The sequence below is a fragment of the Corvus moneduloides genome, chromosome 23, assembly GCF_009650955.1.
Source record: "Corvus moneduloides isolate bCorMon1 chromosome 23, bCorMon1.pri, whole genome shotgun sequence".
Lineage (NCBI taxonomy): Eukaryota > Metazoa > Chordata > Aves > Passeriformes > Corvidae > Corvus > Corvus moneduloides.
In genome coordinates, this window is record NC_045498.1 from 2,969,351 (window position 1) to 2,984,828 (window position 15,478).

General features: G+C 39.1%; 2 protein-coding genes across 2 annotated transcripts; both read left to right on the forward strand.

Annotated features, from left to right (window-relative positions):
- The first annotated feature begins 2,547 nt into the window (after positions 1 to 2,547).
- On the forward strand, positions 2,548 to 7,395 carry GJA9 (gap junction protein alpha 9). Its single transcript, XM_032132111.1, has 3 exons — positions 2,548 to 3,064; positions 3,262 to 3,374; positions 4,357 to 7,395. Exon 3 carries the CDS (start codon positions 4,378 to 4,380, stop codon positions 5,905 to 5,907), a length of 1,530 nt encoding a protein of 509 aa, XP_031988002.1. The 5' UTR covers positions 2,548 to 3,064; positions 3,262 to 3,374; positions 4,357 to 4,377; the 3' UTR covers positions 5,908 to 7,395.
- Positions 7,396 to 8,542: 1,147 nt separating this feature from the next.
- MYCBP (MYC binding protein) lies at positions 8,543 to 15,379 on the forward strand. Its single transcript, XM_032132113.1, has 5 exons — positions 8,543 to 8,812; positions 9,012 to 9,084; positions 10,819 to 10,867; positions 11,619 to 11,748; positions 14,091 to 15,379. The coding sequence occupies exons 1-5, from the start codon at positions 8,798 to 8,800 to the stop codon at positions 14,133 to 14,135; spliced, it is 312 nt and encodes a 103-aa protein (XP_031988004.1). The 5' UTR covers positions 8,543 to 8,797; the 3' UTR covers positions 14,136 to 15,379.
- The last annotated feature ends 99 nt before the right edge of the window (positions 15,380 to 15,478 follow it).

A 15,478-nucleotide genomic window follows, 5' to 3' on the forward strand; every position in this document is an offset into this window, starting at 1 on the left:
TCACTACTGAAAGAAAACTATGGGAGGGAGTTCATGTTACCCTGAAAACCTGTAGGACACATCACTGATGCTTGTGCCTCTACTTATCCAGCTGTCCATTGTGGGTCAGACAGATACAGTAGAAAATAAAAATCAATTGTACACATAAAGTGCACATTATTGATGTATAGAAATGAAAAGGCCTTGATCTTCAGAGAATATTTCCATGATTGGAGGATTACTGTGACATTTGACCCTAAGCTAAGAAAACACATTATAGTCATAAAAATTCAGGGAATGTTTTGCAGTGAATCCACCACAAAGCCAGTGAGGTAGCTCCTAGACCTGGAAGAAAAACAAATAGTCTCTCCTTACATCACTAAGTTACTAAACACTGAATGTTGATATAAACAGTTTATGTAGATAGTTGGAGTTGCAAGATGTCTGAACTAAGGTAAAAAGCAGCATCAGCACTATAAAATTGTTGTTGCCACTTGAATTTATTTTCCCTCATGACTTGTCAACTTGTCTTTTAACTGTAGTACCATTTTAAATGAGATAATGCATCTTGGAACACTGTGTGCAGATCATTAAATGTTTGTTTTAACATTTAGGTTTTACAGAGCACGTAAATCTCCAACGACTATGGTTCACTCTCACCAAACACTTAGGGTTTTCAAACAAAGCTTCAGCATGAGCTGGCAGGGGGTTGTGTGCGTCTGTGGATCACTTCAGCAGACTTAGAGGTTTTTTATCAATAACAAAAATATTTAGAAGCCTACTTTAAATACTGAATAGAAGAGACATACATTTAGAATCCTGCTTTAAGTACTTCATAGAAATGGTTAGCTGTAGACTGCTAGCTTACCAAAATGATTGAGTACTTTCAGGCAAGCTGTCAAGTATGAAATCGGACATGACCTATTGACTGATCTTCAGCACCAAAATTAAAAGATAATGATTAGCTTTTTAGAGTTCTCAGCAGAGGAAGTTTATCCATCCTTTGTAGTACATTTGAATCAGCACTACACTTTTGCAGAGCGCTGATGAGGATCACCTAAAACAATATTATAGTGCTAGATATGCTTCTTAACTCATATTGGTCCTAGCGGTGGACTTGCACATTAATATCAGGCATGCCTAATGAGGCTATGCCCTTGGTCATTGCAGTGCTAATGTTGGCTCCAGAAAAATTTTTGCACACAAAATAAACATATTTCTTTCTTTCTTCCCTTTTGTAAAATGAGGTCTTTTTCCCTCCCCACTGCCCAACATTTCTTAATGTTTAGAGTGTTTGAAAGGGTTTTCCCCAACTAACCATCAGTAGCCAAAATGGACTGTAGCAGTTCAATTGCCTCAAAAAAAACCCCCCCAAGTAGCTTTTTAAGCTCTTTTAAATAATTTTCATGCATCATCTCAGCTTACAAGCTGTGGTCTATTTCAAAGTGCCAAGAGGAATTTTTAAAGAGAGCATTTACTCTGAGAATTTTGATTTGAGCAAACTAAGACATTATATAGGATGAGGGTGATGAGACACTGGAACACCTTGCCAGAGAAGTTGTGAATGCCCCATCATTGGAAGCATTCAAACTCAGTTTGGATGAGGCTTTGAGCAACCCAATCTGGCAAAAGCTGAATCTGCCCATGGAAAGGGGTTTGGGCTAAGCAGTATATTAATGTCCCTTCTGATCCAAACCATTCTATGATTCTACGTACCTTTAACCTGTAGAACTTCTGCTGCCATTCTTCCAAAAATGTTTAAATTAGGTGAAAGGCAATTTAGGAGTATTCATTGTGTTCCAGGGGCTCCATCTTTATCCTCCTCTAGGAAGACACAGAGAGTGGTACCTTTGTGGAGTATAGGTACAACTGTGGGTTTAATTTCTAATTCTGCCACATGCTAACATGGGGAGGATGTATGATGCATAGTTTACCAAATGTTTTACCAGAAGTAATCATGTTCTTCAGTAGAAAAAACCCATGCATTCATCTCAGTCACAGGGCAACTGTGCTATGACAATCCATCTGATGTAAAGAAGGGAATAGGAAAGGGAGGAATATAAAATAAAAAGTTAACAACAGTAGATTGTAACCTATGAACAATTCTATCTACTAATGTTCTTTGAGACCAGGCAGTTTGTGCACTCTTTTATGACAGAAAATATTTCGCCCTGTTCTCACTATTTTTCCTGCTGTGGTAATGCGGATAGGTAGCTTAAGGTCTGGATTAAAAATGGAACTTGTGTCACCTAGTCAGTTTTTATAGGCTATATGTAAGTCTCACGATCAAGAAGAACAACTGACACCTTTAGTATGTCTGACACAAGACAGGAATGATAATGATTTGCTCCTAAAAAGAAATACTGAACTATATGGATGGGGAAAATAGAGTTAAATCATTGTCAAGTTCAGGAGTCTTTTAAAGGTATCAGTATGACAAGTAATATGGCCTCAGAAGAATAAATGAGAAGTGCAGAATCACAGAATATAAGAGATACTGTCTATGAAGAGGGAGTGAGTTTGGAGGGGCCGAAAGTACTGCTATTGATTTGTTTTTACATCAGGAGTGTGGTACTAAGTTTTTGCAGGACAACAGACTGCAAGAATTTACAGTGATACCGTTTGGGAAGATTTACCTTCTTTTGCACAGGCAAGCTGAATGTTTGCTACTACTGAGATATGTAAACTAAAACTTAGTTTGAAAGTTCTGTTTTATTCTGTTTTTCTGAGGCTGAGGCTGTTCTTAAAATTTAGAAGGTGCTATAGAGGCAAAAGAAGATAATCTCAAAGAACTTGAAGTTGCAGATTTTTTATTTCTAGCTTTTTAAAAAGGAGAATCTTTTACCGTTCCTAGTTAAATTATGCTTGGAGCAGTAGTTGAGTGCACAATAGATCGATTTTCCCCTCCCTTCAGCCCTAGCAAATATAAATTCCATGTGCAAAGCTCACACTTATCACTTGCTCCTGTAGCAAAATAAACTGCTTATAATGTGTACATTTACTCACACAGATGGAAGATGGCAGGGATTGTAACTTTTTATTGGACGTCGCAGATGTTTAGTTTTACACATTTTTGTAAAGAAAGGTATGTTTTATTTTTAATTTACCATTTATTTTTAATTTGTTTCTCTTTAAAAAATGTCTAACTTGCCTATTCATATACTGATTTGCAAAAGTATTTTCATGTTTAGAAGGCTTAACATAAAGATTCCTCTATACACATCAGTATTGCAGCCATAAGATTCCAGCTTCTCATGACTCATTAGCACTCCTGTTTTACAGGGTGAAAATTAATCCCATTTGAAGAGAAAATGCTATGCTAAAGCACCGTTATCCTAAAAAATATCACAATAAGATACTATTCTACTGAATTGTGCTGTACATACAATGAAAAGGTAAATCTACAGGTGTTTTCTTGTCCCCATACATAAGAAGAATTGTGTTACAATTGTATATGTATACAATGATGTAAATATTGAAAAGGAATTTAAAATCTTGTCCATGATGTAGTATCCTGTTAATGGAGGAAAAAACATATGAAAGAAAGGTGAGTTGTACAATTACACACCTATATTACCAGTTTATCTGTATTCAGAAGACAGTCATTTAGGAAAATGCTGGTAAAGAATTTTTGTGTAAATAATTTATTTTTCAAAGAGTTGTGGCCAAAGATAGTAATGCTTGACACTTAGGCACTCTACTCACTATTTCAAATGCAGGTATCATTGATCAGAGGAAGCTGGACCAATTACAGCAGTTCTATTTGTTTATTGTTGACATCCATAAACAAAAAGGAAATGTCTGCACGAAATGATATGCCTAAACATGTATTTTTAATTAATAATGATATTTTTGTGAGATGATTTATTCCCTCTTGAACTGCTTTATATAACTAATTTTCTCTGTGAAACGGTAATTAGACTGCCATAATTACAGCTGTGACATGGGGCTTGGAATATCCAAAAAAGAGGACAAGGAAATATTCCTGTACCTTGATAAGTGTCCTAAATATAAATGTCCTGCTCTCACATTGCTATTGGATGATGATTCAAATGGATTGCATAATACTCTTAAAATCCTGCTACAAGTCAGGCACTCTAGTTTCCACTGATCTGATGCAGACTGAAGGTGTTTAATATCTTGTAGTGATATGCTTATCAGGATATTAATAATAAAGTAGACACAGGCAGATGATGCAGCTTTCCATCTCGTAGGTGAAGAAAATAATACCTAGATTGTCAATAAGCAGTTGGTAATGTTGCCATCGTTGCAATGTGAGATACGATAGTTTTTCCCAGTGCTGTTTTTTTCATAATACATTAAGGAAGGAATGCAGCTTTTACAATGTTTGATACTTTTTTATCTCATGCATTTTAGTGTTAATATGGCAGAATAACCATGGGAGACTGGAATTTCCTTGGAGGCATTTTAGAGGAGGTCCACATTCATTCCACTATTATTGGAAAGATTTGGCTAACGATCCTCTTCATATTTCGAATGCTTGTCCTTGGAGTGGCAACTGAGGATGTTTGGAATGATGAACAATCAGAATTTATATGCAATACTGAGCAGCCTGGTTGCAGAAATGTGTGCTATGATGAGGCCTTTCCCATCTCTCTCATAAGATACTGGGTCTTGCAAGTTATATTTGTGTCTTCTCCTTCCTTGGTGTATATGGGTCATGCCTTATACAGACTAAGAGCCTTGGAAAAAGAGAGGCAAAAAAAGAAAGCTCAGGTAAGGGTGGAACTTGAAAGCACTGAATTAGAAATGACTGAAAATCGTAAAAGACTGGAGAGAGAACTCCGGCAATTGGATCAAAAAAAGCTAAACAAAGCACCCCTAAGAGGCTCTTTGCTCTGCACTTATGTGATACATATTTTCACAAGATCTGCAGTGGAAGTTGGCTTTATGATTGGGCAGTATCTTCTTTATGGCTTTCACTTAGATCCTCTTTATAAATGTCAGAGAGACCCATGTCCAAACACAGTTGACTGCTTTGTATCTAGACCAACAGAAAAGACGGTGTTTATATTATTCATGCAATCAATAGCGACTGTATCATTGCTTTTAAATATTCTAGAAATTACCCACCTAGGATTCCGAAAAATTAAAATGGGTCTCTGTGAGCAGAATAAAAACAAGGATGACTCTGACAATTTCTATATAAACAAATCTAAGAAATACTCTTTGATACCGCACTCTTCTTTTGGAATATCCACCACGCCTCAGAAAATGCTTCCTTGTGCACTTAGTAGTTACACCTTTTTGATGGAGAAGCAAACTGACACTATGCTTTACCCAGTTTTAAACTCTCCTTCTATGTTTCGGTCTGCGCAAAATAACCGTACAAAAAGCAGCAGCAATTACACCCATTGCAATCAGGAAAATAAATCTCCAAAGAGGCCAGCTACAAATGCTTTAGACAGTCAGACTCAAAATACTAGCACAAGTAATAACGAAGGCTTTCTTGGTGAGCTTTGGACTGAAACGCATGATGCACAAAAAGAGGCTGAAAAGAAACATTTTCTTTTTGTTACTCAGAATGCAAATACAGCTTCAAACATGTACTTGAGAAGCTTTGCTGAGATGCCATCTCAAACTTCATTGCAACCTGATACAACTTTCTCTAGTACCAGTTTTAGACGACAGGCAATGGTTGGGAGCACAGGAGTACCAACAAATTCTCTTCCAAAGAACAGTGACAGAAGACAAAGCAGTTTCAGTGTAAACAAAGCCAAAATTCCTTACAATGCTGATGTAAAAAATTCCAGCCTACCAGACACTTCTGATTCTATGGGGGAGGTGAGCTCAGAATCTACACAAAGCAGAGTCTGGAACAGTCCTAAGCTTTTCGCACTGTCTAGGCAACTGTCACTGTCAAGTAATGCCAGCAATAAGCGTGCCCCCACTGATCTTCAAATATAGTGTGAGTTAACCCATTAGCTGCACTAACCAATGCTGGGATAATTCCCGAACAGAGACATAACCCAGACCTGTGTGTAAGTGTAGCTAAATTATTCAACTTTAACCAGCTGTTTACACAGATAGGAAAGTTGTGTAACCCTCTGAATAGTAGCTAATTTTAAACAGTCTCTTTATCTTTACTTCTTTTGTAATGAAAACGTGGCATACACTTCAGTGTATAAACTTCTACCCTCCAGCTAAAAAGGAAAACACATATCCTCTCAATCCACATATTAGGAAAAGTCAGGTATAAAATCACAGCTGATACTATTTAAACTGAATGAAAGTAGAAGATAAAATTTACAGTCTAACAATATTTCTTACAAAGACCAGTAAATCAAATTAGGCTAAAGACAGCATTGGTGCTCTCAAAAAAACTTACTGGTAAACATGTTTCCTGTTATCAGTCTGAGAATTCAAACAGACATTTGATAGCTGTCTGAAAGCAGCATGTCAAACATATTCCACTGTTCAAACTGTGTTAAATACAAAAAGAAAAAACACTTGAAAATCAGATCGCTAATTCTTTGACTCCATGGTACACCTTTTTTTTTCAATGTATCGCCACTGATGTCCTCAGCAGAAAAATCAAAGTGAATTTCTCATAGTCTATTATCAGAATTCAATACACCACTACATTTTTAAAACATTGTGAATTACAGACGTTGTGAGCTTTAATTATGACATTTTTCGTAACACTAATGAAATAGCAAAATCAGAAAACAAGTTACTGAAATTTAATAATCAGATATTTTGAATTTCACAAACCAGAAGGCTTACTATGGAAAATAGAAAAAAAACAAAACCAAAAAGAGAGAACAAAAAAAAGCAAATATGGTAGTACCTTCCTGCTTTCAGTTACAAATGTCAAAAGACACATAGGAGGTTTATCAAACAGGAAAACGACTCCTTTTCTGTTTGTCTCTCCCCCAAATTCTGATAAACTTTTAAATCAAACAAAGCTTATACCTGCTTAGGAGGAGCATTTGTGTTTATGCTTTTTATGGGAATAATAAAATATTAGGACATTCATCCACTTGCTGTTCAGGTCCATATAGTGTAAAGGAAGTTCCATGAAACATCTTGAAACAATAAAGGAGGCAAAGATGAACAAAATACTATGGTGCATTGTAATCAAGCTTTCTATGTATGAAATACATTTATTTGAGTTCCACAGCACTGAAACACTGTAAATACTTGGTGAGGTGGTCACAGCTGGAATACATTAGTATTTTTGTGTGTATTTTTTACTAGCGCATTTGACATACTATACATGTACTGAAAAAATAATTTGTGAGAGGTAGCATCATGATGCTACAGCACAATTAAATTCTTAAAGTGCATTGTCATTATGCTTACCAGACAGCCATGTTTCAGATTGACTGAAAACTGTATAATACTAGCATAAAAGGAGCCATAAAACATAAAAAGCTTTTTGCTTGTAGCAGCAACATTAATTTGGTCCTGTCCATGTAAGAAATACACACTATTAAAACTATTCACTGTAGATTTCTCTCCAGCAAGTATCCTTTTCACCTCTAGTATTGTTCTATGTATATACATAAATACAGCCCTATGTAATTGTGTTTACACTATAAAATTTAAAATTGCATAATGTACTGGAATGTACATAAATATATAGTGTGATTTAGGCAAGTTAGTGCTGCTGCTGTGGCTTTGATTCTTGCATTTCTTGATCTGTAAGATTCTGTGGGCAATAATTGTTAATGCTTGTTTTGCGTTTGATCTCTCCATAATAAAAAGCCTAGTATTTAACGCACTCTGTTCCTGCTGTCTAAATCACAGAAAGTCAGCATTTAGATGTTCATGTATGGGATACGACATTTGTATTTTTGTTGTTCAAGACAAGTTACAAAAGAATTTTTCTGATGCTTCAAGAGGAATTTTATTAACTTTTTTTATGTCTGGACATGAGTCAAATATTCTGTTTCATCACAGCACCTTGCCAATAGAAGAGTGACTTAATTCCATTGAAAAATATAAACATTTCAGAAGAGCATGGACAAAAAATGTGGAAAGTCTCTAACATCATACATGCAAGATGATTTGGTTGGTTGTTTTTTGTTCTTTTTTTTTTTTTATTTCTATAATAAATAATTTTATCTGTCAGTAGGTACCACAGTGTTTCAGAAAAATAAACCGGTATAACTGTTTCTGTTTTTTTAAAACAGGCTAAGGCAAAAGACTTTTCTTTTGATGCGAAGATTTCACCACATATCACTCTTTCACTACTCTCGGATAGGCACCTCTGCAGGTGCTGCTTGCTGCAACTTTCTCCTGTGATTTCAGTCAGTTGCAACTACTGCTCCAGCAACAAGCAGGACAGCTCGCCGCTCCGACCGAACACCGCGGCACCCGCCGCTCGGAGACACGGCGGCCCCGAGCCCCGCTCACGGCCGCGCTCCGTCGCCCTACGGTCCGGATGATTCCTGCTGCGTCAGCTCGCCTTCTCACCGGGGAGCTCCGGGGGCGTGTGTGGCGGCGTCCCCCGGCCAGCGGGCGGCACAGCCCTTGCAGGCAGAGGTGAGATCCGGAACCGTCGAGTCTGAAATGCCGTTCTGCCCCCGGCCAGGACAGCAGGGCAGAGCGGGACAAGGGCCAGAGCCGCGCAAGAAAGGGGGCACAGCGCCGGCTTCGGCTTCCCCTTGGGCAACGAGCGGGACGGTGAGGACGCCCTCAGGACAGCGAGAGCAGCGCGCGGGGTCTCGCGCGCGGGGCGAGGCCGAGGGCGTTGCTGCTGCCCCGTCGCTCCGGTAACTGAGGGGAAGCGCTCGCGCCGTTAAAGCGCAGAGCGCAGGCGCGCGGCTGGGGCAGGCGTGGTGCGGGTTAGATGGCGCACTACAAGGTAGGGGGGAGCGCGCCGGCGTAGGCGCGGTGCCGCTCTCTGTGCCGGCTGCGCGGAGCGGCAGGCCGCGGACCGACACCGGCTCGGCCCTTCGTGCCGCCTCCGCGGCGGAGAGCGGGACCGGCCTGGGCCAAAGGGCCGCCTCCGCAGTCGAGGCGGGGCGCGCCGCCGATCTGACCGTGTGGGCGTCCTCCCTCAGGCCGCGGACTCTAAGCGGGAGCAGTTCCGCCAGTACTTGGAGAAGTCGGGAGTGCTGGACATGCTCACCAAGGGTAAGTCTCCGGCTCGCGTCGCACCGCCCGAGGGGCCAGCGGGCGCTCTTCGGGGGCGTTGCGGGCCGGTGCCGGTCCTCTCAGGGTGTTCCGATCCCGCGGAGCATCTGCCGCCGTGCACGGCAGTGTTGCGATCGTCCCTTGGGCTGCCTTGCCGCTCTCCATTGGCTTCCCGCCTCGCCTCGCCGATCGCTTTTTCTCCTCAGTCGGCGAGGCGGCCGGCAGAAGAACTCGCCTGGAAAACTTGGTGCGGCGTGGCCTGGAAATGGAGTCCGAGCTGGGCGGCGAGGTGGTGCACGCTGGGAGAGGGCAGAGGGCCTCTGGAAACGTGCCCTGTGAGCTGCAAACCGTTCATTCCTCGCACGTTCATCGTGTGGGGGTCGATTGTCAGAGGTGCGTGTAGAACAGGAAGGCGGTTCCTTTCCCCGTACGTGGTGTATTGGAGACCTCTCTTCCTTGACCAAAGTGCTTCTTTCAGTGCGTGCTTTTTGGTTAATTTCTTTTCTTTCAATGCATGCTTTTCATTAAGTTCTGGGGACTGTTATTCTGCCAGAGTTCTACAGAGGAAGTCAATGCTTGAGACGAAATAACAACAAATGTTATCTTAAGAAAACTTTGTTTGTTTAATACCCTTTCTTCGGTGGAGCTTAGTGCTTTTTCTAAAATTAATGAAACTAAGTTCTGGAATAATGACTCCATATCAGACTGGGGAAAATGATGATGCTGAACTTGACACATGTGACTTGGCATCTTTGAAATCCTTCTAAAGTTTTTTTGAGAACCTTCCAATAGTATGTGGCAAAAATCTGTCAATATTTCAGTTAATATTGAAAAAATTAATATTCTGTTAATGTTGAAAATATGCTGTTAAAGAGGGAGCAGCAGATCTAGGATGTCAAGCAAATAGCTGCTGCACTAAGACTCTTGGCCTGGTGTGTGAGTACCGTTTGATTTTTCAATCCCAATCCCACCCTATGGGATGGTGAAACAATTCTTCCAAGCAGAGAGGCATCCTAATTTTGCTTTTAACTTAGGAGGTACTTAGCTTAAAACCAATTTGGCGAGTAGTTCAGATATCTGAAACTGGCACATTGCCCCTGTGAGGAGCAGGGAGTGGTTATGTTTGGGAACTTTCTGGGTATTCATGTGACTGAAGTCTCCAGTTATGTTGCCATGTGTACGGCTAGTTTTATTTAAGTTGTTGGGGTATTGCTGCTTGTATCTGGCGTTTTTGGCCATTAGAGCCCCCATCCATAAAGATTATCCGTGTCACCTAGTCTACTGACAGTAGCCAGTTAGTTTTGTAACTGGATGTTCAATAGAGGTTTGCTCTTATGCTGAAAGTTACAGAACTGCTGATGTCTTGTGGTTCAAAGATGTAGCTTAAGTAGAAGTTCTATGAACAATATAGCTAAAATTTCAGTCTTATGGATGAAAGCTATTTTAGGGTGCATGTGTCATATATAAAAATTGTTCAGGCCATTTTGTGTTCTGTGCTAGAATAGCCAAAGACTATGTGGAGTTAGGGATCAAGAAAACTCTATTTAGCTGTTACTAAGTAGAATGCTCTGTCCCCTTCTGTACAGCAAGCCTGTTGCTTATGTAAAAGTATACAGGTGAAAATCTTTTTAAATGGAAAAATGCAACTTGTATGCTTTCTGACTGCTGGTATGTGTTTTAAAAACTTAGAGTTGCATGAGCTTCTTGCAATTATTGAATATTTTCTATTTGCAGTGTTGGTAGCCTTATATGAAGAACCAGAGAAACCAGATAGTGCACTGGAGTATCCTTTTTCTTTGCTGTGATTTATTTATTGAGACTTCATGCACAGTACTGCTTCTGACTCATGAGTGAACTGGATAGGCTCATTTTGAAGCCTTGCATTGAGAATAAGACTTTATTGATGCATTTTGCCTAATAATTGCCCTTTCACAAGCTAACAGAGTCTGACATGATGCAAGAGAACTGAGTATTTCAGTATGCCAGCAATTATGAAGCTGAGTTACAGGCCATTACAGAGTGTTGTAGACCTGCAGCATTAGATTTGAGTACCTGCAGTGGCTATGGGTTCTGAAGTTTGCTTCTTCACACTTCCTTTTTTTTGTAGTTTTTGGTTGTTTTTTTGGTTTTTTTTTTTTTTTGTTAATACAGGAAGAAGGGGGGAATGAACATGTTTTGTTTCTTGCTGTTTTTAAGTAGCCTCCATTTTTGGGAATTGCTCTTTTTTTCGTTATTTCTTTTAATTCTTCAAAACTTCTGCATTTAAGAAGAGAAAGGAAAAGAAGGGGGTAGTAACACATAAGAATTTGTACTGATATCTTGGTTTTTTCTGTTTGATTTTAAGGAATATAGCTATGAATTTGAAAAGCTCTCTTACTTTGGTAACTTTTTTTCCGTAGGATGAAAAGCACTGTAGTAATCTCAATGGTTTACTGCAATTCTAGTCATGTGTACTGCAGTGTTAACTTCAACATGGGTGTTAAAACTAAAATATGGTTATATAACTCAAGAAATACTTAACATCAAAATATCAGTTTTCTGAAGCATCATCTGGGAGCTTCAGCTCCTGAGAATCCGGAAATAGAGGCACTTCGCTTGGAAGTGGCAGAGATGAAAGAAAAATATGAAGCTGTGATGGAAGAAAATAAAAAACTGAAAATCAAGGTAAAAGTCTGCTTGGTGTTCCTCTATAGTTCCATATTATACAACAAAAAAATATTTTAATACTTAGAATAGAAGTAACCTTCTTCCATTAGAGTAACTGATAAATGTTGTTGCATTGTTTAGCCTCATGACTGAGACATGCTGATAGAATTCATTGGAGTAAAGATTATTATTTGTTATGGAACACTTCTTATAGAATATAACATGAAATATTGCTAAACTAGAGATTTTATTTATTTAGGGAAAGTCTATTACCAAGCCTAATACGTTGTCATTCAGTCTTGTCTGGATATGTTTAGGTTGTCTGATATTATGTAGCTCATGCTTTCAGGACAGTTTTGAAAAGCAAGTAAGGTAATGTATCCATTATAAAGGCTTTCAAAAGGCAAATTGAAGGAGGAATATTATGTATTACTTTGTGTCACTTGGCACAGACTTACACATGTCAGGATCTTATACAGGCACTTAGATCCGTGTGGAGCAATAATTTGTGCTTTTACCTAAAATGACCCTGGTACTTACCTGCAACAACAGTGAATCTGAAATGCTAGCTAGAGCAGGGCCATTCTTTAATGGGTCTGCAGGCTGAGAGAGCTCTGAGGTGTGATCAGCTTCCTAACAACACTGAAGAAGGAAACCCGTGAGATGCTTAATATGCTAGTAGCCTCTGTGCCACCACAGGTTTCCATGCATTTGTTGAAAGAGGATGGTGGCCATTACATGTGAATACCCCTGAGTTTTTTACTGGGAGACAACCACCTCGCTTTAGTTCTGTGAGAATATGTTCTTGGTCATTATCCCTTTGTATTTCTTGCCCAGACTGCTGTCTTGCGGTCCTAGTAATTCCACTTCTTCCCCCTTACCCGTTATGAGTCCTCAGCTACATTTGTTATTTCTTACTAGGAAATATGGCAAAGAACAGAATTTAGGCAGAGTAGCAATAGACCAGCCACTTGTTTTAGCAGACTTAAAAATGCAACTGATAGTAAGTAGAAGATGAGAACAGAGTAATCTGGGCCTTTGTTTAAAGAAGTCTTTTCAAGAAGTCAAAACTTGGTGCAGGAAAGTAAGCCTTTCTGTTATCATGGGTTCATTTGTGCTTCTATGTTCTTTATTCTTTAAATGATAACTCCTTCTTTACATATTTTCCAGTATTAGTGGGTTTTGTTTTTTCCCTTTCTTTCCTCTACGATGTAATGTCCATCATTCTGACATGCTGTGGAAGTTCACACAGGGAGAGAACATGTGTGAGAGATGCAGGGAGAACATCACTATTTAGCTTTCTTGTAGCAGTCCTCTAACATAAAATACGTGCCTTTATCTGTGCATTTATTGGTAACTACTGTTGCATTCATCTGAAGATCTGTCTTTTTCCTTACCTTTATTACGCAGAATGTCAGATATTTGTGTGTGTGTGTGTGTGTGTGTGGTGGGAGGAGGACAGGAAGTCAACAGTTAGGCCCTTGGTGGAAAAGAAAACGTGACTGTGGGTTGTGTACTAGTCATCTGCTGTAGTAAAATCTACAACAATGAAAAAAAAAATGTTTTTAGTGGTTCTTGTTAGCAGCAGAGTGATCGCTGCGATTTACTGTTGCTGGTAGGAAGGAACACATCGATATTTTAGTTTATTTTTAATTTTATTCTTTTAAAATTTAATTTATTTGTATGTACTTTGTTTATTTTTAACCCACTCTGCAGTTTGCAGAGGGGAGGAATCTTAATTGAGTAAACGGAACCAGCATATTTCTGAGAGATGCCCCTATTCTTGAACTGTTTTTGAAGCTTGAACTTACCTTCAGTGCCACTGAGGTCAAGTGAACACCTTCGTATCTGTCTTTGGTAGTAACTTTACAAGTAAAAGTTGTATTTAAGTGCATAGTTGCCCAGGCTATACTCTCCAGAAAGCATAATGGAAGCTAGAATGATTGCAAGAAATCATTGGGTTGGATACTATTGCAATGAGAATGACTGACTGTTTCATTTAATCATATTTCAGTGAAAGCCTATAGGACACTAGTCACTATCAACTGCTATTTAAGATGAGAAGTACTTAATACTGCTAGAATAAGAAACATAAAGTTAAGGGCAAGACATACGTGCTTCAAGGTGCATTTAAAATCCACCTTGTTATGGCTACATGGTTATACAGTGTGAGAAATGGATGTTTTGGGAGAAGGGTTACTTTATTGCCTGACTTGAAAATGGACTTGCATAAAGATGAGTGAGTTAAAATGCACAAAGTAAATGGAACGAGTCCAGACCACACATTTTCCTACACTTCTTAATATAAAGTGTTACATGGAATATTGCAACTAACTAAATTGCTTTCTTTAAATCCACAGCTGGCTCAATATGAACCACCTCAAGATGAGAAGCATGGTGAATAAGAGTAGTTTTTCCTTTAATGCCTTGACTTAATAAAGGGCTTCCTGAGAAATTGGTCTTTTGTGTGTGTGTGAGCTCTGCATTGTCTACTTTGTTCCTTCATCATCTTCAAGAAAGAATGCATTACCATGAGCATGCAGATGCTATGGCAACTGCTGAGTTAAGCATACCTGGCCAACGTTCTTGCTTTCTGTGTTTAAGAAAAGATGACAGTTATGATTAACTTTTAGATAACTGTGCTTGCCAACTTTGTGTAATTTTCACATCATGGTCAATGGTCCTGTTGAACTGCTGATCTGTCTGTTTGTTTTCTTTTGTTTTCTTTTAACTGAAAGGGATGACATGACACTGATGGACCAACTGTAAATTAAAACAGGACCTTCAAATTACTTTCTCTGTTTGTACTCAGCACTGAGGTGAGACTTCTGCTGAAGCTGATTAGGGTAATTCTCTACTCAGAGAGGTATAAAATAAGCAAGTATAGTTAAGTGATGGATTTAGCACAATGTTGAAATGAAGTACCTACTGAACTTACACCTTAATTTGCACAAGGTGTAACTCCTCCCATGCAGTTCATGCCTCTGCTCCTATTTCAGAGACTGAGCTTTGGGAATTGATCCAGGTATTGCCCGTGCAGTTCTGAACATAATACAAAATTCTTACTTGTAATGAAAATCCTGTGTAATAAGAGTGGCACATGTAAGACTATAGTGTGAAGAGTTCTGCTTTCTGATTCATCTAACAGGGAAAATAAAATCCAAGCGGGGTGGCATGTGACTTGTGATCATTAATTTTGCCTATGTTCTCTCTCCCCTTTCCCTGAGTTGGTTTCATGACTCTTCTGAAATGCAAAGTAGACCTTTATTAAAAAAAAAAGAGTGATAATATTTTAAAGAGCTGCATTTGTTTCCTACTCTAAAACTAGGTACTTTAAAGGACAGCTGATGACAGGAAAAATAAAGGAAGGGGGAGATGAAATGCAGTTGTCTTATGTATTAGATTTATTGGCTGTTAGTCTGCAAAACCCATCTTAAAAATAAGGGAGCTAAACTATCTTGAAAATGTGGTAGGATGGATCAGAACTTTGGTTAGTCATTGTAATCAAGGACCGGTGAGTGTAATAATTGCTTACCTTACTATTGTATCTATTGACCTAAACACACCAGAAGAGAGGCAAATGAAGGGAAGATACTGTTCTTAGTCTGTAAAGCATTCATTAGGAAAAAACCACCCTGAACCAACAAACCAAAGCCAAATGAAAAAAAAAATTTCCCAACCTCTGGAACAAAGGACAGAAGAAAGCTCACTTGAATGTAAGATAAACAATAGCCCTAGCATTAAGTTA